Source organism: Homarus americanus, unplaced genomic scaffold, assembly GCF_018991925.1.
Source record: "Homarus americanus isolate GMGI-L3 unplaced genomic scaffold, GMGI_Hamer_2.0 scaffold27457, whole genome shotgun sequence".
Lineage (NCBI taxonomy): Eukaryota > Metazoa > Arthropoda > Malacostraca > Decapoda > Nephropidae > Homarus > Homarus americanus.
In genome coordinates, this window is record NW_024731296.1 from 118,100 (window position 1) to 145,840 (window position 27,741).

General features: G+C 46.1%; 1 protein-coding gene across 2 annotated transcripts in view; it reads left to right on the plus strand.

The window, feature by feature from the left end:
* LOC121867580 (adenomatous polyposis coli protein-like) overlaps positions 1-27,741 on the plus strand; it is a 240,190-nt gene that overhangs the window by 91,833 nt on the left and 120,616 nt on the right. Inside the window, exons 5-7 of one of the 2 annotated variants that reach the window (XM_042367595.1) lie at positions 3,993-4,140; positions 5,489-5,650; positions 6,604-6,709. In XM_042367595.1, the coding sequence (XP_042223529.1) occupies positions 3,993-4,140; positions 5,489-5,650; positions 6,604-6,709 (416 nt within the window). The remainder of the gene's footprint in view (positions 1-3,992; positions 4,141-5,488; positions 5,651-6,603; positions 6,710-27,741) is intronic. The other variant, XM_042367597.1, reaches the window with a different exon arrangement.

A 27,741-nucleotide genomic window follows, 5' to 3' on the forward strand; every position in this document is an offset into this window, starting at 1 on the left:
TTACACTCGTCTCGCAATACCTCTCTAACAGCTGGACGCCATCTTGTATGCTTCAACATAAAGTCTAACAAACGATACATCCCCGAACATCACCTCATCAGTAAAGACACATAATACTGTTTATGGGAATTTTGTAAGGTAGAAATCCCTTGTTAATCATCAATTCCAATAGGATTAAGTATATTACCCAATTCATTTTATGCCTGGGTAAGAGGTAGAGTCTGAGCCGTGTGTCAACAGTTACCGCATTTGCACGAAGGAATGAACGGCCGGCGGGTGTAGACTGGACGGCATGCGATTCCATTACCCCGAAGAGACTCATTCGGGTATAATAATGGGACTATTACGGGCCTCTTGTAGTATCATAAACAGGAAAATTCTTACTGGACGTTTAGCATTATCATAAACAACTAAGGTCGTCCAGAACACACACGCACACACATACGCATGCACTCACATTCACAAGCAGCGGCAAATATCAGTGTCCAGCAGCGTGGTCGGTTAGCGTAAAACTACACCGACTCATTGATCCATACCGACCAGATTAAAGTATCGGAGGCCATTGACTGAAGCGTCACTGAAGAGAAAGAGAGAGAGAGCAATAAGAGTGATTGGTCGTGTTGTAACCGTCCTGGGGAAACGTGTTGTAGACTCTCTCTCTCTCTCTCTCTCTCTCTCTCTCTCTCTCTCTCTCTCTTACGTTATCAGAGTAAACAACATTTAAGTGATTTAGAAACCTGAGTAAGCACGTACCATCTACCTGAGCCGTGATAAGTAAGTAAAATAGGACTGGTCGCTTCCTCCTTCTTTAAGTAATAATATGGCACTGGTCGTCCCCTTTATCTTGTTTTAAGTAATAATGTGGCACTGGTCGTCTCCCTATCTTGTTTAATTAATAATATGGCTCTGGTCGTCTCCCTTATCTTGTTTAAGTAATAATATGGCACTGGTCGTCTCCGTCATATCTTTCATAATTTTTACAATATTCTTCAATATTGTTTTGTAATAAGACTAGACGGGGCACTGTAGCCAAATTAACTGCTAATATCGACCTTCTTAGTCCTACAGTGTTGTATATATTTGATTATGTATAAAGAAAAGAAATGATAGTGTTATTGTGTTGTGTTCAGGGGTGATGACTGTAAAGGTTCAGACGCAAGAGAAGAGCTAAGTGACCCCGAGTATAAACACCATTGACACCGTTCTCTCTTATATCGTTTTCTCTTGCCAGTCGTATTTTGGGTGTAACTATTATATATTTCTTAATTAACTGTTATTTTAGAGTTTTGTATTGAAGTGGTGGGTAAAAATTACTTGTTGTCTGGATAATCTCTTCTATTCATCCCAAGAACAGGAATTTACATATTGTGGGGTTATTAGGGACTCAGCTATTTGGTTTTCCGGGTTATGTAAATGCGATGAAATTTTTAGTCTGTGAAGTTGGGTTAAATTTAGACTGGAATTCAATCACTTGGGGTTTATATAAATGTGATGGTATTTTCTCAGCATTAAAATACAAAATATAAGTTCACTTTATAGTTTACATGAAAGAACATCATAGAAATCTCGTTGTTTTGATATGAATTTGCATTTAAAAAGATGAAAGAAAAATATAGACTCTAACTTTTTATCATAACTGTAAAATAGTTAATGGTTTATTGTATGTATATATCTCTGTACGTGATCTAGGATGAAGAAAATGTTTGTTCTGTTTTAATTCACTTTGTTTTGTATGTTACCTGTGTTTGGATGTCGTGTTCTAGGCGGTTGGGTTCGTTTCCAAGTTTTAAGTGACCTCCTTTGTGTTGTGGTCCAGCGAGGAAAGTGCTGTCTGGTTCTGGCTAACTTATTGTATATATTTTGGGATCACCTGAAGCATCTCCACACCCCAGCTTATTTCACCTGTAACCTAACCTAACCCCATCCCCCCTAAATAGTGTTAGGGTGGTTAATCTTCAGGTGAAATAAGCGTGGGTGGTGATTCTTCAGGTGATTCCTACTATTAATTACCATCACTTATTAACTCACGCAATAAACTAACACATTGGAAACTATTTATTGATACTTTAATTATAATATTGCTAACTCACACATCAGACCACACAAGCTGACTCCATTAATGTAACTCGTTAATTATGTAAAATATTGCATTTGATCTCGTTATTCATCTAAATTCGGTGAAGTTATTTCGTTAATTAGTTTTGTTCATATTCGCCATATTATATTTAGCTTCGCATTTTCCTTCATACAAATGTAGGTAATTAAATTTGATATCATTAAGCGGCTTTCTCCCAAACACAAGCCGGACGGTCCCCTAATGAAGTTCTTCAATAAATCCCTGTTTATGTACGTATTATTTAAATTATATAATGGAAATTCATTTATATACTAGCTTTGAACTGGCCTTTAGACAATATTACTTAGTCTCCCCTTACCTCTGCTTGGTTAATATAAGAGAAAATGGAGACTGTTTTAGGGAGACTCATTTATTATGGCTGTTTTCTATACGTGTATGAATTTTGTTATATCATGTTCAAGGGCCAATTGTTACACCAGTGTTGAATACAAATTAATGAAAAGTAGTTTAAAGATGACGTAAGGACAGTAATAGCTTCCTATACAGACAAAAAGTTTATTGTATGAACCAAATGCCAACTCTAACGGGCTGAACCAAATGCCAACTCTAACGGGCTGAACCAAATGCCAACTCTAACGGGCTGAAGTAAATGGAAGAAAAATATCATTGTAATCCATTTAATAACAGTGATTTTAACTTTTTAATAGACCTTGGGAGCCTCTTGAAGGAGCGCAGCCATTAGGAGTGAAATATTGTTCTCTGGGTTCTTGGAAAGTTGAGTGCAGACGAGACTGTGTGTGTGTGTGTGTGCGCGTGCGTGGGTGCGTGCGCGGTATTGTTTAAAAGAGGAACGCAAGGTAGAATTGATTTAAACGATCCTGATATCAATATATTGTGTACGTAACTCAATTCCATAAACAAATTTAACGAGCAAATTGTTATATAGTTCACCCGCTTGGTAACACTCAATGACAATACCTGAATAAAAAAAAAAACATACTAAATTTACTAATATCATAAAATTACCATTGAATAAAAACCAATGATGAGGAAAGGAGGGAAATTTTTCAGCCATTCCAAAATTTCCCTATAAATTCCTCACCAAACTGGGATGATAAAGTTAAAATGTATATTGAAGAAATGAACTAAAGGGCGGGGTTATTATGTTCAAGTGAGTGAGTGTGGTGTTAGGTGCTGAGTGAGGAATTTAATGTGTGGAGGAGAAGGGACACCAACCATTCTTCTGGTGTGTTGATGTAGTGATGATTGAACACGGTGGCTCAGGGTGTTAGCAATGATCTCTCTAACCTCTTCTACCTCCTCCTCTTCTACCTCTACCTCTTCTACCTCTTCTTCCTCTTCTACCTCTACCTCTTCTACCTTTTCTTCCTCTTCCACCTCTTCCTCCTCTACCTCCTCTTCCCTACAATGTGACAACGAAATCCAAAGTCAAATATTCTTAAACATCTACCATTCTGCCTGACTAATACATTGATGTCAGTGTTATTAATGAAAGATTCTTGTGTATAATACGAACTTATCTTGTATTATTGTTGTATGTTATTGTTGATGTTACTGTACGTATTATTCTTGGTAATACTTGTATACTGACGTGGTTTATTTTCCTGTAGAAGGCGTGTTGTTTTGGTCAGTGATTTTGATGGGAGGTAATGAAAATATGTTAGGTCCTGTCTACTTGTGTGTTAATGCCCCCTACTAGTATGTGTGGTAGCATGTTGAGTACTATCGTCAGGTGTTTTGTTCTTATTTAGAGTACTGACGTGAAATAGTTTATTCTTGTGTTACGGTGGTGTTAATAATATACCTGTTGAGTATAGGTTGTGTGCTGTTTTTGTGTTGTGAGTTGTGAGTTGAGGAGTTCACTAAGGTAATGTGTTACTTGTTGTCTTTGCAGAATACGGTCCGGGGGAGCTGAGGTACTCTTCCCCCCACGAGTCGCGGCCCATCTCCCGCGCCTCCTCCCACGCCTCCCTCTCCTCCTCCACCGCCTCCTCCATCACGCACCTCCCACGCCGCTCTCAGTCCTCTCACACGCCGCCCAGGTAACTGCATGATGCTGCCACGCCACCCACTGCACTTCATCACGCCCACACGCGCCTCCACGCTGACACATGCAATTTTGTATGCCCACACTTGTCCCACACACGCCACCATGCACACCCACACACGCCACCATGCACACCCACACACGCCACCATGCACACCCACACACGCCACCATGCACACCCACTCATACCATCATGCCTCAAGAGACATGATTTGATTGTCGCTCTTACACACACACGTACATGCATAGTTGATCGTGTGTACCTGATGCTTGTGTCACCCGTAACTGTAATTTTATGTATAATGACCCGGACAACCACCAAGGTCACTTGTCATAATTACACTCTAGAGTACATGTTCACTGATATATATATATATATATATATATATATATATATATATATATATATATATATATATATATATATATATATATATATATATATATATATATATATATATATATATATATATATTCACACGGGAAAAGGAAACAACGGAGCACGCTTTCGTATCAGAGGCAACATCTTCAGTTGGCTCTGAAGATGTCTTGAATAAAAGAGCATATTCCCTCATTATCAAGATTTATCTTATCCACGTTTTCATTGTGGATCTACACGAAATATATATATATATATATATATATATATATATATATATATATATATATATATATATATATATATATATATATATATGGCAAGGATAGGTCGTGAAGTATTACACGCTTGTAATAGCTGGAACTTTGATGAATGCTTCAAAGTATTTGTAAAAAAATTATTTTGTTCACAAACAAAAAGAAAGATACTCAGCATGAGATACCAGGAAATGTTTTCAACGAGTGCGTCACACCAGCGGTGGAGGACACAACTGCTGTAGCCTTGTTCTGCCTCTGGTGCTGTACAGACCCTCCAGGTATTTTGTAATGCCTTTATATAACACTTGCTGATGCTCGAGCTTTGGCCTGTAGGCCTTCAGGGAGGTGCACCAACACACTCCCAGGAACTCGGAAACAAAATCAGTTACACAAATTGAATCTCCTACATCGTTCTACGTGTGAGTGTTGCATCATAAACTAGGTCACTATTTGTGTTACACATCCACCCCGGGTAAGTCTGGTAACTTAACACAACTGCAGTGTATATATATATATATATATATATATAATCTCATTCTATCATCTTCACTGTTTCTTTATCATATTGTTCTTACATGTTAAGCCGTAAGATGGATTAAATTTTACATTTTCTCGTAGAACTTGAGAGTTAACTGTAACAATTATGGGGTACAAACAATGACACAGTAAATATTGTAGTGGTGTATAAGATGACCCGTGTCTTACAGGGGGTCCCGTCGATCACTGCGGCAGACCAGGTCGGCCTCCAGGTCCAACAGGTCAAACTCCATCGGTGAGTTCACCCTCCCAGGTGGACTGTCGACCTCCAGCATCAACCTCGAATCACAGGAGGAGGTCGCAACACTCATCCTCACTCTTAGGAGGGAGAGGTAAAGTTACACTCAACTTTACAATGTTAGTTTTGATGTCAATTATTCTTAGTGAGAGGAAGTTTTATGTGCATTGTTGTGAGTGACTCAGAAATGTTGTTCTTGTGTTTATCTCCAGGAAAATTGTCTTTATATTTTACGTACATGTCAAGAGAGGTTCATACAGGTGCGACTCAGAAGGTAAACCCTGGCTGGTCATGGGTCGGGCGCTGTGGGAAGAATGATGTTCTTTCCTTATTCCGGGAATCCTAACAAATCAACGAATATGACAGACAAATTAAATATTTTCTGTAGTGTTAATTCTGTCATCATCGTTGATTAATTATGATAACTTCACCTGAAAAAAGATAACATTGACTCTCCTAAGATGTTCGACCTATGACACCCTGTATAATGGACCAGTCAGTAGTCAGTGGTCCCTGTTCAGCCATATGCCAAAAAATGTACTTGAATTGTAATTGAATTTTATATAAATAAATTAATTACTAAGACCTAAGATGTATTCGAATATCAGTGAATTTCAGCCGTACATGATTGAGGAGTTGGGGTAGGAGGGAGGTGGATGATTGTGGTTTGTTTACAACGTGTGGCATCTATCCTACAATACAGGAGTGACTTTTCCTTTGTTAGATGTGACTGAGACTCCCCATCCTCATTTCATTGTTTTCATTCTTTATAGATCAAAGGGATGACAATTGTGTTATATATGATAAAGAATTAATTAAACGTACTTGTATTTACCACAGTTGAGCATTGCACCATGGTGATGCTGTGGGTTGACTCGTAAATGTTTAAGTCAACTTGTCGTCATTGTAGCTACGGGCCATCTAGTCTCCTTCAGTCCCCCATAATAACGACAAATCAAGTTTTCTATGAGCACCTGTGATACCTGCGATGTCTAATTCCCTGTGTATTAGTGTCTCATCTCATCTCCCTCTTCCCTCCCTCCACAGGTCACGCCTTCTTCAGGAGATAGAGGCAGAAGAGGAGGAACGCGCATGGTTTTACTCCCAACTAGAGAATCTCAATCAACAGTTACGTCGCCCTTCCACTGATAACGTGAGTCACCCTTTGTCCTTGCGGTGGTCAGTCTCAGGTCCTGCCCCCTACTTAACCGCCCCTCTCCTTACCTCCCCCTCACTACCTTCCTCCTCTCCAACCTTCCCTCCCTCTACCTCACTACCTCCTTTACTCACTCTGTCCTTCCTTCCCTCTCCTCCCTCATTCCTTCTCTCCGTTACTTAAATTCGTCCCTCTCCCTCCCTCCCTCCACATTTTTTCTCCTTTAACCTCGTATTTGTTATCTTCCTTCAATATCTCTTCCTGCATTTTCTCTTTCATACTCATTCCACCATTATAAGACTGGTTTAGTTTTCCTTATTTTGTGTTTATTTATTTTTTTGTATTTCCATTTTTTTTTTGCTAAACCTAATTTAATTAAACCTATTCCAGATTTCATTTTATTATAGTAGTTTTCAATTTAGTTTCATTGTTTCTTTTTCTCCCTTTCTCTACTTTTTGTACCTATTTCCTATTTTTCTTTTTCCATGCTATCTTTATATTCTTCGCTTCACACTATCCTTATTGCGTTTCTCCCTATCCTCCTCTCTTCTCACTATTTCCATTTTCCATTGACATTATTCTTCGCTCTTTCCTGGTACTACAATTCTCTCTACTGCCGCTCCCCGCACCCTCCCTCCCTCGAGCACTGACCCCTGTGTATAATCTTGATGTGTTGTGTAATGTTGTTGTTGTGGTGGTGGTTGTCTGCAGAGGATCCAGGTGGGTACTGACACAGGTAAGGACTCGACCAACACAACCCTTCTGATAATTACCTGATAAAAGTTATATTTTCTATAGATTCATTTATGTTCACTCGTATGTGTAAAATGTTAATATTTGGGTAAATTGCGCGCTAAAATAATAATCTGTTAATTTGTACCATGGCGGACCCTGGCTACACGTATTTCACACGGTTTTTCTTCATATTTGTCAATTAGGCGGTGTTGTGTAGCAGGTACAGTACAAGCTAGTGTTTGGTGCGGCCTTGTGTGTCGTGTAAACATTGTGCTCGTGACTCAATGACGATGGGTTTTTGTTTTCGTGTCATGATACCGAGAAAAAAAAGATAAGTGTTGTCCTAAATACACATTACATTATCGAGATATTACCATTATGTTGTATAAATTTGTGTAGTTTTCTTGTTTATCATCAACAGAAGGTCAAATGAGTTTCTTTAATGACATTATTTCTACAAACTTACCTAGAATATTTTAGTTGTTTGGCGTAAGAGGATTTTAATGTGAGGTGGTTTTAAGGTGTGTTTACCTTCCCTGGAGTACCGGTGATTCATACCGTCGACCAGCTTCCCCTTCCGTATGGCTCACAATGTCAAGTTGACCTTGTCGTTAAGTACACAATGCTCGTCTTCCTGTTCACCCCACAGTGCCCTCAAGCTCACATTGTCAAAGGTTCTTACGTATTTACTTCCCCACAAATCAATAAAAGGCAATTATAACCAACTCCTCTCAAATAGGACGAGTTCGTAGTAAAAAAAATGCCTCGGAATTACACTTGAGAATTTACCGTAAGAGAATTTGTTTTCGGTTCCTCAGCTAAGGATTAAAAGTTCAACCCGGGAACATTTGAGGATCTTGACCGTGATCTATGAGGATGTTTGGGTGTGTTAGCCGCGTATCTACTGAGCGTCACGACAACACTATAAATTATTGTTGGTGGCGGCGGTGAGGCGACAGTACAGCCACGGCGGGAGTGTGACGGACGACCCTCCTGTCACTCAAGCTTTAGTGCTCCTGACGGTTGACTTTTAAACTTGTGTTGCTGGTGAGCGAGGAGAAGAGCCTTCCTACTACTGCCAGGGTTATGTCCTTACCATTTGTTTATCTCTTATGGCAAAATCTGGGGAGGTTATTTAATAAGTGAGAAGTGAAAATAAACCATAATTTAATTGGATATTTGAGCACAGTGATAATGAGAGATGATGGATCAGTTGGTGAAATATGGCGTAGCAGGTGTCATATTCGACCCCTGAGTCCGGCCATTCAGCTGGTGGATCCGTCTATTTAATGTCCTGTCCAGCTGGGGAGAGCAAGTGGAGGGCTTCCCCAGCTGTGTGGTGAGGTGATAGACGGCGACGCGGCTACAACAGATCATTCATTATCTGTCTTGGTTATGGGACTTCGAGAGATTTGGCTTCCTGCGTCGCCTGAGTTTTCATTCATTTAGTTTTTAATTTCACGAGTGATTTTATAATACCCTTTAGTGACTGTCATGGGTTAGAGGAATTACAACCCAAAAGATAATATTTACGCTGAGGATCTAACATGCAAATATTCTTTTCTCTGTTGCGAAGCTTTGAGAATCTGGGGCTCAGGGTCTGAATTATCATGTCATAATTTAATTTATAACTCGTATCTAGAGACGAGAAAATTGTTGTACTTAAGAAGAATCTGAGTGTTGCTGAGACCACAAATTGTCCGTCCTGTGTGTGTTGTAGCTTTGTAATAATAATAATAATAATACATTATGCACGATTTACCTATAAGAAAGATACAAATGTCACTGTATCCCAAACTACGGTGTACTGTACTTAGCAATGCTGTAGGAGTTAAGATTTAAAAATCAGTTATCACACGAGACTTGGCTTCGGTTTAGTTATAATTATTATTACTACAGACAAAAATACGGTGAAGATAATGAAGTATTATCTTAACAGGAGACTAGAGAAGAATCATTGAAAACATCAGTTAGTTAAGAGCGAAATATTCCTCACGAACTTTTGAGAATCCGTGACCTTCCGAGAATCCGTGACCCCGTGAGTGTTGTCTGTTTGACCTTGACATAGGAGGTGTCGGGCGTGACGTCACTCGAGCCAACATCTCAAGTACCCGGTCTCCTCCTCAGCGTGGTGGGGAGTCCTGCTTCACACCGCCTTAACTCACGACCTTTCCACCCTCACGCGTGTTTGCTGAGCGGCGGTAAACACAACTTCGTCCTCTTCTGCTTTTGTCTTGCCTTCGTTCGCGCTGGACTGTAGGTAAGGGTCAAAGTCCTCCACTTGTAATGGGTTAAGGTGGTCCATCAGGGAGAACGAGGAAGGGAAAGGGTGACTCACACATACTCTCGGGAGAATGCCAGACCTTCCAATGGCGTGAGCTGTGTCGTAGAGGAAAACAAAACACTATTTACTCAGAAATTCGTCAGTATTGTTATTGCGAAAACTATACCTGTGTATTTATATATATATTTTGATGATCTTTAATATTAATTTACCTTATGATGTATAGAAAATTGATATTGGGTAAAATTGGAGAGATATTTCTTTTTTATTCAAGACTTTCCGGCAACTCGTGGCGGGGTGAGGGAAACAAGGTATTATCATGATGATCGTCGGGGGAAACAAATACTTATCGTTCCTTCATTCCTCAGGGTTCAGTTTACCTTGCGGCTACACTGGGTTGTGAACTCTAGCGACTGGTGAGGGTTGCTTCTTTCTTACCCCCTCCCAGCGGCCTGTTACTTATGCCTCCGCCTTCTGAAATTCATTAAAGATTGGAACCATTTTGTTAGTTGTTATTATTGTTATTTGTCAGACTTTAGTTTATAAATTAGAGTTTTTGTCGTTATGTAAATTAGATTAGATATTGGAGCCTATTTTCTTTGGTGTTGTCAGATTAATGTTCTGTTTTAGGTGTACTAAGAGTCTGTTCTATTCTTAGTATTTTTTTACACGTTAAAACCCGGGTATTTTTTTCAAGTATTTACAACTAGGCACTTTAAAACTCTGTAAACAATTTAGGATACAGTTTTAAGTAACATTTTACGGTACCTTTTCGTGAAGGGTTTAGGATACGTGTATACAGTATTTGCCTTATCATCTTAGGACATTTTTAGCACATTTTAATAACTTTTTCTTATGCTTTTGATCCCTTTTAGGACATTATGAGACATTTACACCTACACCAGGATATTTTTAGAAGATTTCATCCTTTGTACAAATACTTCAGACATTTATATAACATTTTAAGTCTTTGGAAGTTTATACTAATACGTCAGACATATTTAGAACATTTTAATACACACTTCAGGCATTTTTATAATACTCTAATACATTTTACACACACGATTACATTTTTATAACACTAATACATTTTACACACACGATTACATTTTTCTTGATCTGCCGCCAACGATTCTTACCTTAGGTGGCTGGCTGGTGGAAGGCGGGGACATGGTGTGCGGAGGTAAGTGGTGGTGTTAAGCGCGCGTGTGTGGCGGTGACCGTGACGAGGCTGCCAACACTCCTAGCCTGAGGAGCAGCTGGAGGCAGGGGTAGTCTGTGTAGGTTGGAGATGGCGGTACAGAGTGTATCAGAGAGTCTTTCGATAAGGTTGGTAAATTCGTGTAAGAGGGATATGATCTGAGGATTTAGCGAGGCGGTCATCTTTATCATGTGGGAGTGTTTTACTTTACCCTGAACAAAGTTCCTGATTCGTTTGATTTTTTTATTGATTTTTTTAATAGAGTCGCTACCTTAGCTTATTTCACCTAAAAATTAACCACCCTAACGCTAACCTAACCTAGCCGAACATAACATAACCGTTCTGGAATCGTTAAATTAGCTCAAGTTACGTTAGATTAAATTTTGGTCAGGTTAGGTTTATGTCATGTGCTTAATTGAAGAAAAAAAAAAAGTGTAGCCGCCCTGTTCGTGGTACGTCTCTAACATTGGCCCTACTCAGCCATAGAGACTCGTAAGGGGTATTTCTTCCCAAAACCATTAACGTAAAGAGAGTCACAGTGTAGTTTTGACGCCATTAAGCCATTTGTCTCACAGCTAAAAAAAAAATAAAGTAGTTTGATACGCTTTCTCAACACCTGTAGTTAAGGAGAAAGCTTGACGTTTACGAGTTATTGAGAATCATTGTCTCGTAAATTAAGTAAGGCAGGTAGATGCAGGTACACTCGTTCTTAAGGGGAAGACTTTTACCGTACGAGTCATTGAGAGTTTGTGTTGCGGCTTAATTAAGAGAGACAGGTAGATACGTTCTCATATGTTTATTTAAAGGAAATATTTAATTGTTTGGTGTTGGGGATAGTGTGGGTGGGTGTCTGAGTGTGAGGCTGATGGTCATGGGCGATGTGGGTTGTGGGTAAGTATCTCGGTGTGGTTGGTGGCCATGAGTGACGTAGGTCGTAGTTTCGTATCTGTGGCCATGGGTGGTATGGGTCGTGGATGAATAAGTATCTCTTGAGTGTGTGGTTGGTGACCATGGGTGGTGTGGGTCGTGCGGGGGTCCAGCTGTATTGTGTATTTTTGTTGATTGGTAGTGCGGGAGGTGGAGCCAGCTGGCGAGGTGTGGGGTTACTGCTGCACTCTACCGTCCCTCCGTGTCCCTTCACGTACACCCTCTCTGCTGGTACCGTGTCTGCTGGCGGTTGATACCGTGTCAGCTGGTGGTTGATACCGTGTCTGCTTTCGTTGATACCGTATCTACTGCAGCTTATATCGTGTCTGCTGGCGTCGATACCGTGTCTACTGGCGGTGAAACCCTGTCTGCTGGCGTTGATACCGTGTCTGCTGGCAGAATACCTCCCTAAGTGGTGTCAAGGTCAAGCATCATTATCAAGGTCACTGACTCGGAAGGAACACTTCATAGCCTCTTAATTTTTCTGGCGTGGATGATTTACTTAGGTGGGGATGACGTCACTCGCGCTCGTGGAAGGAGTTTAAGAGAGAGACAGTTACCTTTAATTAACACTACCTGTAAAAATACCTGTGGTCATTTGAAGTCATTTTGGTGGTAGTCGTTTATTATTATTATTATTATTATTATGATGATGATGATGATGATGATGATGATGATGATGGTTGTTGTTAAGTTATTAATATTACTTAATTTTATGCTTGGTTTGTGATGATGTAATATGAAAGGAGTTTAAGTTTAATTTATTTCTTTGTTGTAGTATTAGATAAAAAAATATGTCTTTACCTGTAATTGTACCTTCGTGTTTGTTAATTACCTCCAGGTGAATGAAGGTAATAGAGAGTCTGCAGTGTACGAGTTGAGAATCAGATAGTTATTAGTGTGATAGTGATGGATGGTGTGAGGATGTGTAATGGGTGTGCGGGTGGGGAAAGTAGGGTGGGTTTAGGGAGGGGGAAAATGGGCGTGAGGTGGAATGGGGGAGGTGAGAAAGTAAGAAGGGCGTAGGGAGGGTAAAATGGGTGTGAGGGTGGAGGGAGGGTGACTAACGGGCGGGAGACAGGTGGATTCGGCATAATGTACAGTAATGTGTGAAGTGTCGCCCCACCACCACCACCCTCCACCTGCTGCTTCTCCACCCCTGCTGATGAGGCTACCGGCTGCTCCTGCTAGTGGGCGGTGGGCAAGCGGACGGTGGATGTGGATGGGTGGATGAACGGGTGTGAACGCCCCAGCACTGGCCGCTTTAGTGTGTACATGGGGGAGATGGGTGGAGGATGGAGGAGCAGTAGGGACATGTGTGGGCGTAAGGTGGTGGACACAGTGGGGTGGACAATAGTGGGCGGGGAGGGAGGGAGGAAAAGAGGGAGGCAGCCAACAATGGTAATGGAAAAGAAGGAAGGGGGGAGGGAGGGCTTGTCTTAAGGCTGCACAAGCCTATGCCATCATTGTTGGTTCATGTGCCGCCCTCAGCCCACACTCCGCCTTGTATCACCGTGGGTACTCTGCCTGCTTAGTTACCCTGGGTGGCTGTCGGTGTTGTGGTGGTAGAAGCTGATAGAACCTCCCGCATCAGAGGGGAAAAAATAAATAAAATCTGGTTAATTTCCTTTTCAGTATTATGTCAGTACCTCAGTCCCTCAAAAGTCGAAAATCAGACTCGTAGAAAAAAAATTTAAACGCCCAGACTTAAATAAACGTTCAGGGATACAGTTTTAAAATGCGGTTTGAACATCATAGAAAAAAGTGACGCCTTGATCAACACACACACACACACACACACACACACACACACACACACACACACACACACACACTAACGAAACCCAATAGATAGTGTCAGGTTTACTTTATAATCATATTCACACACTAGAGGATTGACCGTAGAGCTGCCTGACCTTTCCATGGAGGCAGCAACAGTAGTAGTAGTAGTAATAATAGAAACCCGATGCCTGGCAGACTTCGGGACACCAAGAAGAGAATGTTGCTGTTGCCTGGCCACTCTCTCACTCCTGATCCAAACAATGACGAGTATGTTGTTATTTGTTAATGAGTCCTTACGTAATGGTGGAGGGTTTGTTGTGGTGTCTGTTGTGTGTGTCATGTTTGGTGGGGTTGTTTTGGTGTGTGTGTGTGTGTGTGTGTGTGTGTGTGTGTGTGTGTGTGTGTGTGTGTGTGTGTGTAGCTGTGTTATGTGGTGTTGTGGCTACTGTAGGTATGTGTCATGATTGTTTTGTGTGTGTGTGTGTGTGTGTGTGTGTGTGTGTGTGTGTGTGTGTGTGTGTGTGTGTGTGTGTGTGTGTGTGTGTGTTCGGTCACCTTCCGGGAAACATAAACAAACTCCATCATTGTCACGAGGGTTGAGAGGGGCGGTGTGTTTGTAGGGGCGCCGGGTGGTAGGTCGGGAGGATAGTGGTAGGGGCGGGGCGCAGGGTAATGGGATAGGAGGGAAGGGAAGGGGGCACAGAGGGAGGGAAAGAAAGTAGGAAGGAAGGAAGAGAAGAGAGAGAGAGGGAGGGGGGGAGGGAGGGAGGGAGTGAGTTAGGGTGGAGCTATTGTCAAGTACACTGGGACAAGGGATGATGTGCACCCTGGAGGAACAGTATGAAGGGTGGCCTCCCGGATCCCTATCGTCTACCTGTCTGGTAATTCACATCTTGCGGACATTATACACAATTTATAACAAAATTCGATTCTTCACTTTATATTGGGAGTAGTTTTAAGGTTTTTGTTTTATGTTAATGAGGTTTTTCTTCCACGCGTCCGTATGGTTTTAATTCCAGTCATTTAGGATTTGGATTTACCGTGAGGAGGTTAGGGTACTGGGGAAAGCATACTTAGTGAGGGTGGTGAACGGCCCTGTGTACCGTGGGAAAATGAAACTGTTTATTTAGCTAGAATATTACAAACTACAGCGATACAGTAGCATTATGGTAATTATAGGGCCGGGTACAGTACATTGACAGCTGTAGTTCTATGGACAAGACACTCGAGGGAATGTGTTCAGAAGTATAAGACTGAAATAGTACTCAGTTCATAGTTCATGTAATAACTCGTACAAACACCTGGTGAGAGCTACTGAAGGTAAGAAGTTAATTGGTGGGTAAATCATAGCAAGAAACACACACACGTGCGCGCTGGGGTGTCCGGGACCTCTCTGTGAGCCATGACAGGTAAAATTTATTTAATTCATAATATATCTGAGGGATTATGTCCTCAGGTGTGTTGGATATTTTTAAACGTGTTAAATAGAGGGAAATATGTAGGGAGTTTGGTAGGGAGAGGGACAGGGAAATGGGTAGGGAGATGAGCAAGGAGATAGGTAAGAAGAGGAGCTGGAATATAGATAGGGAGGTGAGCAGGGAGATGAACAGAGAGATAGGGAGGTGAACAGGGCGAGGGTCACTTGCAGTAATAATAGTGACTGGCGGCAGCGGCGGATTTCCAAGTGTTAAGTTCTCCCAACACCCGGTGAAGCGTGACGCCTGGTCCCAGCTGGCGCTCATGACTTCACCACGCCAGCTGGAGCGTAGGTGCTGCCTGTCCCCACCACCATGTTAGTGCCCCCAGGCAGCAGTAGGCGTTCACCACCTGCCTCACTACGCTGACAAGACGCTGGCCCAGGTGTGTAGGTGAGGCGGGTATGTGTAGGTATCGTGGGAGGTATGTTGTTCTTGGAGCCAGCGTGAGGCCCCTGGGGGAGGCTAATACCTGAGGTACACCTGTGGGTCTGACGGCCGGTTAGGGGCAATATGGATATATCGCAGTGTAGACTAAGTCCATTTTGGTACTTAAAGAGGCATAAGATCAGCACTGCACTTGACTACCTTCACTCCCCCAACTGTAGAGTTAGGTACCTGGGTGAACTGGGGGCGCCGTTAAGTTGAACTAATGATGTAAGGACAGGAGGCGAGCCCTGTACCCACTCGGCCGCATCACCATACATAACTAAAGGGTTAAGTCTGTGTTAGTCACATTTGGTGAGAACATAAATACGTTATAGTGACTTAATATAATCTCTGAAAGACTCACAATAACGTCAAGGTCTTCTCAGATCTAACCTTCGCCAAGAGGGAGAAAATATTTGACTATAACAACACACTTCCTGTAGCTTTGTGTGAGGCGGATTCCCAAACGCATTGTGATGATTTAACCTAAGGATTCCACGTAACTCTATATCCCCCTCCCCTCCTCCCTGGTCCACCGTTATCGTGTGCGTGTGTCTATTAAGGTTTACACGTGCAGGCAGCCATTGGTGAAGATAATGTGGGTGGGAGATCATGACCCCGGGATGACCTACACTACGTCTTCCACACAGCTGTCCCGTCGCGGCTCGGGTGACGGGCTGAGAGTCGCGCCACGCCAACAATTCTTCATATCAACTAACTCTCTCTCTCTCTCTCTCAACGAAGACATCCTTGCTCACTGACAACGATAGTGTTAAGAGAACCTGAGAAGAGGATTGAATACCAAGTGTTTTACCCTCGTGGGATCCATCATCAGTAGTGCATCGCCAGACAGCATCATTAACCCGGGTGTATGATGCTCTTTGTCCTCCCCCAGAGTGTGTATATGTCTGGGTGTATATTTTGTATACCTTTACTTGTATCGATACCTGTACTTGTTAACCATAACTGTATTTTTATTCATACCTGTGCTTGTATATCGAGTGCATGTACCTGTATATCGAGTGCCTGTACCTGTATATCGAGTGCCTGTACCTGTATATCGAGTGCCTGTACCTGTATATCGAGTGCCTGTACCTGTATATCGAGTGCCTGTACCTGTGCTTGTGTCGTGCACCTGTATTTGTTTAAACTACCTGTACCTAACACCTTCCCTAGTATCGTCTACCTCTCTGGCGTAAAACATAACCCGATCACCAGGTAGTTTGACTGTGTGAGTCTCTCTGGCGCGTGTACTGCTCGGCTGACACCCTTTTTCGTGTGTGTTTGAATCTGTTTTTTCCCACCTCGTTTTTTTTTAGGTGTGTGTGTGTGTGTGTGTGTGTGTGTGTGTGTGTGTGTGTGTGTGTGTGTGTGTGTGTGTGTGTGTGTGTGTGTTTGGTTTATTTTGACGAGTTTACCGGTGACGAGGTGGTGGCTCTACTCACGTTAATGCCTATGTTTGTTTGGTGTTTGGCTTAGGCTTTTTTTTTGTGTGTGTTTTGCCGTGGGTTTCTTTTTTTGTGTAAGGTGTGTGTGGAATGTTTTTGTTATTGTGATGGTAAATGTTGTTGTTTTTTCAGTGGTTTAACATACTGTGTTTTTTGTGTTGACGATCTAACTTTTTTCTTTCTCTAATAATAATAAAAACAGAATTAAATCCCTATTGATATAAAAATAAAAAGAATCGTCAGTGTGGTGTAAATTGTGGTAGGTGGTGATAGGATTGGATGATGGTACTGGTGATAGGATTTAATGATGGTGGTAGTAGGTACATGGTGGTGGGAGTAGTGGTAGGAGTAAGTGTTGATGGTGGTGGTAGATGGTGGTAGGTTATGGTACATGGTGGTGGTAGATGGTGGTAGGTTATGGTACATGGTGGTGGTAGATGGTGGTAACATGGTGGTGGTAGTGTGGTGTAAGGTTCCCATGGTCTGGCTGTGGGTGTTAGGAAATGTCCCATTCGTCACTGCTGTGGTCACTTGTCACACGTCCTCCCCATCTCCCCCCTCCTAGTTAACACCCCATCACCATCCCTCCCCTCTATCTCCTTTTCTGTCTCTTCTTCTATCTCTATTCTTCCTTCATTTATCCATATTCTCTCCTGTTATTCTCTCCATCTCTCTACTCCACCACTTAACCTCTCTTTCTCACCCCCCCCCCTTCCATCATTCCCCTTATCTTCCATTCTCCCTTCTCACCTCGTTCTCCCCTAATTCAGCCTTATCTCCCTCCCTTATCCTCCCTCCTTCAACCCTCTTATTGTGCTTAGCTTGTCCCATCAACACTTATTTACCACCTCTCTCTCTCTCTCCTCTCCTCCTCTCTCTCTCTCTCTCTCTCTCTCTCTCTCTCTCGTCCGTTAGTGAGCTCTTTTACTGTCCGTCCGGTATTTTTGTCCGTTCATTATTCCTCCCGTCCGTCCGTTTGTCTTCTATTCTCTCTTCCTTCCGTTCACTTGTCTTTCTCCTCAGGTATTGTCTTCTGGCTCTTAACTGGAGGAGGAGGAGGAGGAAGAAGGAGAAAGAGGAGAAAAGGAGGAAGAGGGGTAGAAGGAGGAAGAGGGGAGGGGGTGAGGAAGAAGAGGAGGAGGATCATTGGTTGCACCTCGTCCTGACACTCCAACTAAGTATCAGTAGTATGTGGTCCTTCCTGGAGGCTTAGGGGGTGTCATTGTCTTGTCCCCTGACGACAGAGATCACGAGTGGGGGTGGGGGAGGGAGGGCGTTACTACTTTTCCCCTCATCGTATACGTTGGGGGAGGGAGGGAGGAGAAATATTACCGTTCCGTCCGTCCGTCCGTTCGATCGTACTTCCGTTCTTCCGTCCGTCTGTCCGCCCGTCTTTAAAATCTCAGACGAGGTCAATAAATAAACTTTTCCTTCTTATTTGGGGAATTAAGTGACCCTTTTTGACCCTATGGTGGGGATGGGGAGTGACCTTAGACCCTGTGGCCTCACCTTCGTTTCATCTATGGAATTTAGCGAGTACGGCGGCCAGCTCGTTTAATTTATTGGAGTTACGAGTTGGCGGTAAACTATGGAATCACTCGCTCATGTTTACGGCGTTGTCGGGTCATTGGTCAACCCTTCTCGTGTAGATGCGATAATTCTTGTTACTTACCGTGGGGAGGAGAAAGAAGGAGGGGGGTAGGGGGATGTGGGGAGGGAAAGGGTGAATTCGATGACTTTCGGGGATACATCGCGTGTTCGACTTTTAAGAAATGCATAAACGCGACGCATTTCATCGATAGCATTTCTGTCCGGTGGTTCGTCGTAAGGAGGGACGGGGGGGCATGGAGGGATAGAGGAGGAGGGACGGGGGAGGAACCAACCATTCAAAATGTCTAATGTACACAAAACACAGAGGGGCGTGTGTACCGAAGGGGAGGCGGGTGTAGGCGAGAGGGTGTAAGGTTAGAAGGATAGGAAGGAAATAAAAGGAGGAAGGGAAGGGAGATAGGGAGGAGGGACAGGGGGGTTGTCAGAGGGAGAGGAACGGAAGGAGGGAAGCTGACGAGGAGAGGGGGAGATGGAGGGAGGGAGGCTGGCAGGGAGAGGTAGAGATTAAAGGAAGGAGAGAGAAACGGAGGGAGGGAGACTGATAGGTAGAGAGGAGATTGAGGGAGGGGGGGGGTGGGGGTAGAGATTGACGGAGGAGGGGGGGGAGGGAGCTGATAGGTAGAGGTAAAATTGAGGGAGGGACGGAGGAGGCTGGCAGGGGGAGGTAGGGTGGGGAGGGGTAGAGAAACGGAGGAAGGAGGCTGATAGGTAGAGAGGTAAAAAATTGAGGGAGGGACGGAGGGAGGCTGACAGGGAGGTAGGAGTTGAAGAGGGAGAAAGGGAGGGAGGGAGACTGATAGGTAGAGATTGAGGGAGGCAGGGAGGGGAGGCTGGCAGGGAAGGTAGAGGTTGACGGAGGGAGAGGGAGGGAGGGAGACTGATAGGTAGAGAGTTAAAGAGAAGGGAGGATGGGCGGGTGGGCGGCAGGACTTTTGATAGCCACACACTACCGCGGTAAAATCTTTAATGTATCTCACAAGCCTTGAGTAATGGCCGGGGAGGGGTGGGGGAGGGGGGGTGAGGGGTGGAGGGAGGGGTGAGGGAGGGGTGAGGGGTGAGGGGGACGGCTCACTTTATCCCCACATCCCTTTTTTTGTTTTGCTAATTGTTGACGTATGACGGATGTTTCCTGACCCACTGTGCGTCGTCTGGGCTGTCGGGCGTCGCTGAAAGTCGCGTCGTTTAGTGTCGTGTCAGCTGTCAGTTGTCGTGTACGGGCTTCTTGTTACGGTGTTTGAGGTTCGTGTCGTGGTGGTGTCAAGTGTTTTGTTAAAGCGTCGTGTCGGGCGTCGCGGTGTGGGGTTGAAGCTGTGTAGGTGGTGTGGTCGGTGGTGTGGCTTGTTGATGTAGGTGCTGTGGTCTCTGGTGTGGCTCTAGTGTGGCTAGTTGGTGGGGGAGATGACACAGTCCACGCCACAAGCCATTTACCATCACCCACAACATAACAGAAACTCAAAACTTACTTTCATGTTTATATTTACACACACACACACACACACACACACACACACACACACACACACACACACACACACACACACACACACACACACCATTAAGTCAGCACCACAATAAACAAACAATACAGTGAAGGTGCAGCAGCGGCTCACTCTATCACTGTACAGTTTAATAGTGACAGTGTCTCTTCATGGCGCCGTCACTGTCCCTTCCCGTGACGCACATCCTGCTACTGTCGCTCCTGCCACCCCCCCCCCCCTGGGTTGTCACTTTTACGGGGAAGTCGTCGTGTCTCTCTCCCTCTCTCTCTCTCTCTCTCTCTCTCTCTCTCACTCATATAGCATATGCTCGTTCTTTAACTACTCCTGTATGCTATATAACAGGAGCGGCCGTGGTATATAATCGTATAAAACCTTTCCCTCTAAATTATACTGTCGTAATTATCCCGATTTCACAACACTTCAAGGTTTGTTTTGCTCTGATGCATTGTGGGTCGAATGGCCTTTTAAAAATGACCGATGGCGGGAATGTGATGTAAACAAGAGTGTTATTATTGACTTTTCTGGTCGACTGTTGCTATATTTCAATCTCTAACGAAATTTAGGGACATGCCTCTTTATCCTTCCCCTTCACCCTTCCCCTTCATCCTGCCGCCCCCCGTCTCCCTTCCCCTTCATCCTGCCCCCCGTCTCCCTTCCCCCCATCCTTTCCGCCCTTCAAGACTCCCCTTCACCTTTCCCCTTCACCTTCCTCCTTCACCCCTCATCCCCTTCACCCTTCCTTCCTCCCCTTCACCCTTCCTCCCCTTCACCCTTCCTCCTTCCCTTCCTCCCCCTTCACCCTTCCTCCCCTTCACCCTTCCTCCCCCTCTTCCTCCTCTTCACCTTCCTCCCTTCACCCCTTCCTCCCTTCCCTTCACCCCTCATCCCCTACACCCTTCCTCCCCTTCACCCTTCCTCCTTCACCCTTCCTCCCCTTCACCCCTCATCCCTACACCCTTCCTCCCTCTTCACCCTTCCTCCCCTTCACCCTTCCTCCCTTCACCCTTCCTCCTTCACCCTTCCTCCCCTTCACCCTTCCTCCCTTTCACCCTTCCTCCCTTCCTCCCTTCACCCTTCCTCCCTTCACCCTTCCTCCCCTTCACCCTCATCCTCACCCTTCCTCCCCGTCACCCTTCTCCCCCCCTCCCTCGCCCTCCTCCTTCACCCCTCCTCCCTTCACCCTTCCTCCCCACCCTTCCTCCCTTCCTCCCCTTCACCTTCCCTTTGCCTTCCTCCTTCACCCTTCCTCCTTCACCTTCCTCCCCTTCACCCTTCCTCCTTCACCCTTCCTCCCTTTCACCTTCACCCTTCCTCCCTTCACCCTTCCTCCCCTTCACCCTTCCTCCCCTTCACCCCTCATCCCTACACCCTTCCTCCCCGTCACCCCTCCTCCCCTTCACCCCTCCTCCCTTCACCCTTCCTCCTTCACCTTCCTCCTTCACCCCTTCCTCCCTTCACTCTTCCTCCCCTTCACCCTTCCTCCCCGTCACCCCTCCTCCCCTTCACCCCTCCTCCCTTCACCCTTCCTCCCCTTCACCCTTCCTCCCACCTTCACCCTTCCTCCCTTCCTTTCCTCCTTCACCCTTCCTCCCTTCACCCTTCCTCCTCTTCACCTTCCTCCTTCACCCTTCCTCCTCCTCACCCCTTCCTCCTTCCTCCCTTCCTTCACCCTTCCTCCCTTCACCCTTCCTCCCCTTCACCCCTTCCTCCCCTTCACCCTTCCTCCCTTCACCCTTCAAAGCCATAAAACCAAACGATCTCACAATACAGCAAAACTTGTTTGTTTACATGTCTGACGTCATAGTGGAAAGAGCCAATGACAAACTTCGCTCCTTTTGTCCCTCCTAACATCCAATATCACAACAGCTCAACCATTCCTGTATTTCGTGGCATTTATATTATAACCCCCCCCCTAGCTGCTGTCCATCGCATGCTTCTGATGACAACTACCTCCCCCTTCCTCTTCCCTCCTTCCCTCCCCTTCCTCTTCCCTCCTCCCCTCCCCTTCCTCTTCCCTCCTTCCCCTCCCCTTCCTCTTCCCTCCTCCCCCCTCCCTCCTTCCTTCTTACCCTTCATTTACTTATACTTTGACAAGTACTAACTCACTCCTCCTCCCCTTCCATCTTATTCAATTGTTATTAATTAATACACTTCCCACCTCCTACCTCTTCCCCTCCCTCCCTCTCGCCCCTCTCTGCCCTCTTCCCTCCTCCTGCCTCTCCCTTCCCCTCCCCCCTACCTCTCCCCCCTCTTCCCTCCCCTACCTCTCCTACCTCTTCCCCTCCCCTCCCCTACCTCTCCCCCTCTTCCCTCCCTCCCCTACCTCTCCCCCCCTCTTTCCCTCCCCTCCCCTACCTCTCCCCCCTCTTTCCCTCTCCCCTACCCTCTCCCCCTACCCTCTCCTCCCTCCTACCTCTCCCCCCCCTCTTCCCTCCCCTACCCTACCTCTTTTCATGCTTTTGCTCCCTGATTGCGCCTGGTGAGTATGACACCTGGTCCCCCCCCCTCATTTTTACGGTGGTTGCTCCTTCATGTACAGTACTTCAAGACCCACACCACCCCAACACACCCCCCCCCTCTTTCATTTTCTTCATGACCGCACGCCCTCCTCATCATCCCTCCCCCCTCCCCCCTCCCCCCAGGTTCACCCTCCCCGTGGCAACTACATCCCTCGTCTTATATTTCCAGTCAGTTCCTGGTAAAATAATAAAGTGTCCTGTAGTGTAACGTCAGATTCCTGGGCTTCTTTTCCTTGAGTCCCTTATCTAGCACTTGCCTTGACACCCTGACTACCTCCTTCTCCCATCCTTCCATCCCTCCCTAACACCCTGACTACCTTCCTTCCTCCTCCCTCCCTCCTCCCTCCTTCTTCCTTCCCTCCCTCCCTTCCTTCCCTCCCTCCTTCCATCTCCCTCTTCTTATTTCACCCTATAACTTGTCCTTCGATTCGTCTCTCTTCCCCCTTCCACGACACCTCGCCCCGCTCCCTCCTGACGCTGGCCCATATCTCTCTCTCTCTCTCTCCTACTGTCTCCCCCTCAGCTCCCCCTCACTCAATATCCGTCCACTATTGTGTTCTGTTTTGCCTCAACTCAACACTCAAACTTGGTATTGAACTGTGCTCATAGAGGGAGGCGGCGCTCGAAAATTGTGTTTGGGGAGGTGGACGATGTGGGATGTGTCTACTTTCTTACTTGGTTGCGGTGTGTGTATGTGTGTGTGTGTGTGTGTGTGTGTGTGTGTGTGTGTGTGTGTGTGTGTGTTGTGTTGACTGCTTATAGTGTCTGTTTGGTGTCTTTATGTGTATGTCTACGGTTCTGTAGTCTCCATGTACGTGTGTGTGTACGTTCACTCCCACTCAGTCTTCAACACAGTTCACCGACAGACACACAACTACACCCGCCAGAACCATCATCGATAAGAAACACGGAAATTCCCGGTGGCAGAAGGTAATTATTAGGAGGGTGGGCGTGTCCCCCCTCCCCCTCCCCCCCCCTCCCTCCTCCCTCCCCCCGTTTCCCGGTAACTTTGTTTATATTTCCCCTAGTACTCGCACTGGGCGCCACGCAAATTAAATCCCTCCCTGTCTACTCCTCCCTGCCACCCCCCTCCCCTGCCTACCCCTCCCTGTCTACTCCTCCCTGCCTACCCTCCCCCTGCCTACCCTCCCCTGCCCACCCTCCCCTGCCTACCCCTCCCCGCCCTACAGTAGACGGTCGATACACCTCGACTACTCAAAGATCGATTCCTGGCGACACCGGAACAAAAGCTCTGGTCTTAGGAAGAGGCTGTTATGGACCTGACTGTCTGTTGTTGTCTGTTGGCTCTGTTGTTGTCTGGCCTTCTGTTGGCTCTGGTCCTCTGTTGTTGTCTGCCTTCTGTTGTTGTCTGGCCTCTGTTGGCTCTGGTCCTCTGTTGTTGTCTGGCCTCTGTTGTTGTCTGGCCGTCTGTTGGCTCTGGTCCTCTGTTGTTGTCCGGCCTTCTCTTGTTGTCTGGCCTTCTGTTGGCTCTGGTCCCCTGTTGTTGTCTGCCTTCGTTGTTGTCTGGCCTCTGTTGTTGTCTGGCCGTCTGTTGCTCTGGTCCCTCTGTTGTTGTCTGCCGTCTGTTGGCTCTGGTCCCTCTGTTGTTGTCTGGCCTCTGTTGGCTCTGGTCCCTCTGTTGTTGTCTGCCGTCTGTTGGCTCTGTCCCCCTGTTGTTGTCTGGCCTTCTGTTGTTGTCTGCCTTCTGTTGGCTCTGGTCCCCTGTTGTTGTCTGGCCTTCTGTTGTTGTCTGCCGTCTGTTGGCTCTGGTCCCTCTGTTGTTGTCTGGCCGTCTGTTGGCTCTGGTCCCTCTGTTGTTGTCTGGCCTCTGTTGGCTCTCTGGTCCTCTGTTGTTGTTGGCCGTCTGTTGGCTCTGGTCCCCTGTTGTTGTCTGGCCTTCGTTGTTGTCTGGCCGTCTGTTGGCTCTGGTCCTCTGTTGTTGTCTGGCCGTCTGTTGGCTCTGGTCCCCTGTTGTTGTCTGGCCTCTGTTGTTGTCTGGCCTTCTGTTGGCTCTGTCCCTCTGTTGTTGTCTGGCCGTCTGTTGGCTCTGGTCCTCTGTTGTTGTCTGGCCTTCTGTTGGCTCTGGTTCCTCTGTTGTTGTCTGGCCTTCTGTTGACTCTGGTCCTCTGTTGTTGTCTGCCGTCTGTTGGCTCTGGTCCCTCTGTTGTTGTCTGCCGTCTGTTGGCTCTGGTCCTCTGTTGTTGTCTGGCTGTCTGTTGGCTCTGGTCCTCTGTTGTTGTCTGGCCGTCTGTTGGCTCTGGTCCCTCTGTTGTTGTCTGGCCGTCTGTTGACTCTGGTCCTCTGTTGTTGTCTGGCCTTCTGTTGACTCTGGTCCCTCTGTTGTTGTCTGGCCTTCTGTTGGCTCCTGGTCCCTCTGTTGTTGTCTGGCCGTCTGTTGGCTCTGGTCCCTCTGTTGTTGTCTGGCCTTCTGTTGACTCTGGTCCCTCTGTTGTTGTCTGGCCTTCTGTTGACTCTGGTCCTCTGTTGTTGTCTGGCCTCTGTTGACTCTGGTCCTCTGTTGTTGTCTGGCCGTCTGTTGGCTCTGGTCCCTCTGTTGTTGTCTGGCCGTCTGTTGACTCTGGTCCTCTGTTGTTGTCTGGCCTTCTGTTGACTCTGGTCCCTCTGTTGTTGTCTGGCCGTCTGTTGGCTCTGGTCCCTCTGTTGTTGTCTGGCCGTCTGTTGGCTCTGGTCCCTCTCTGTTGTTGTCTGGCCGTCTGTTGGCTCTGGTCCTCTGTTGTTGTCTGGCCTTCTGTTGACTCTGGTCCCTCTGTTGTTGTCTGGCCGTCTGTTGGCTCTGGTCCCTCTGTTGTTGTCTGGCCGTCTGTTGGCTCTGGTCCTCTGTTGTTGTCTGGCCGTCTGTTGGCTCTGGTCCCTCTGTTGTTGTCTGGCCGTCTGTTGGCTCTGGTCCCTCTGTTGTTGTCTGGCCGTCTGTTGACTCTGGTCCTCTGTTGTTGTCTGGCCTTCTGACTCTGGTCCCTCTGTTGTTGTCTGGCCGTCTGTTGGCTCTGGTCCTCTGTTGTTGTCTGGCCTTCTGTTGGCTCTGGTCCCTCTGTTGTTGTCTGGCCTTCTGTTGGCTCTGGTCCTCTGTTGTTCTGGCCTTCTGTTGGCTCTGGTCCCTCTGTTGTTGTCTGGCCGTCTGTTGACTCTGGTCCCTCTGTTGTTGTCTGGCCGTCTGTTGGCTCTGGTCCCTCTGTTGTTGTCTGGCCGTCTGTTGGCTCTGGTCCCTCTGTTGTTGTCTGGCCTTCTGTTGGCTCTGGTCCCTCTGTTGTTGTCTGGCCTTCTGTTGGCTCTGGTCCCTCTGTTGTTGTCTGGCCGTCTGTTGGCTCTGGTCCTCTGTTGTTGTCTGGCCGTGTTGGCTCTGGTCCCTCTGTTGTTGTCTGGCCTTCTGTTGGCTCTGGTCCCTCTGTTGTTGTCTGGCCGTCTGTTGGCTCTGGTCCCTCTGTTGTTGTCTGGCCGTCTGTTGGCTCTGGTCCCTCTGTTGTTGTCTGGCCGTCTGTTGGCTCTGGTCCCTCTGTTGTTGTCTGGCCTTCTGTTGGCTCTGGTCCCTCTGTTGTTGTCTGGCCGTCTGTTGGCTCTGGTCCCTCTGTTGTTGTCTGGCCGTCTGTTGGCTCTGGTCCCTCTGTTGTTGTCTGGCCTTCTGTTGGCTCTGGTTCTCTGTTGCTACCTGGCTCTCTGTTGGCTCTGGTCCCTCTGTTGTTGTCTGGCCTTCTGTTGGCTCTGGTTCTCTGTTGCTACCTGGCTCTCTGTTGGCTCTGGTCCCTCTGTTGTTGTCTGGCCTTCTGTTGGCTCTGGTCCTCTGTTGCTACCTGGCCGTCTGTTGGCTCTGGTCCTCTGTTGCTACCTGGCTCTCTGTTGGGTCTACTTGCCTGTTAGGTCTGAACCCGTTGTGTCTGGCCGTCTGTTGTTGTATCCTGTTCTCTGTTGTCTACCTCTGTTGTCTACCTCTGTTGTCTACCTCTGTTGTCTTCCTCCGTTGTGTCTATCTCTGTTTCTGTGTCTTTCTCTCTGTTGTTGTTGTGGTGTCTCGCACGAACTTGTCTTCCTCAGGGTCAAGACCTTCATCCGCATTACTCCTTAAGAGGAATATCGTGTCTTCCTGGGCCAATATTGATCTTGTTTACACGTTGAGGGAGGCAACTTGTGGTCTGGTATTAGATTATTATTTTACAGTCGCAGTTTGGAAGGATATTTTTATTTATTTATTTATTTAATTTTTTTTTTTAGGGAAATTGTTGGTTTTTTCCCGTCAGTGCGTGGTGAGAGAGAGAGAGAGAGAGAGAGAGAGAGAGAGAGAGAGAGAGAGAGAGAGAGAGATGTGAGTTAGAAGCCTGAGTGACACTATACCACCTCTCCTGTAACCTAATTGTCACTGGTCACTCATGAATTACAAACACCTGTACAATTAACACTCAGTCCCTGGAATCTCACCTGGCGGTCACTCAGTCACTATTATCATCTCCTAGGACGTCATTTATACCTGGCCATCCTGTTTCTCTCAAGACCTGGACTGTGGAGGTGAGACTAGTTGTGGTTAGGTTAGGTTAGGTTAGGTCAAGTCAGGTCAGGTTAGGTTGGGTTAGGTTAGGTCAGGTCATAATAGAATAGGTTAAGTTAGGTTAGGATAGGATAAGTTAGGATAGGACTGGATAAGTTAGGTTAGGATAGGATAAGTTAGGTTAGGATGGGATAGGTTAGGTTAGGTTAGGTTAGGTGTAGCATTTAAGCGTCGATAATAACCAGAGATAAGACAAAAGGAAATAAAGAAATATCAAACAGATTAAGTGTGAAGAAACGAAGAATAAAGAAAAGAGAAGATAAGAGAAAAAAACAAAGGGGAAGAGTAAGAAACGAAGGAGGACCAGAGGAGAGATAAGAGAAGAAGGTACAAGGAGGAAGGAGAAGAATTTGGCGAGAAAACCGGGAATATTAAGATAAGGTGATGGGCCTCAGAGGAGATAGTGTGCCGTCCTTATAGGTGTGCGAGGAGGAGGGAAGAGGAAGAGGAGGGAAGGAGTCATATGTTGGAGGGAAGAGGCGGAACAGAGAGGAAGGGGGGCAGGAGTTGTGTGCCAAAGGGAAGAGGAAGAGAAGAGGAGAAAAGGTGAAGGATACGGAAGGG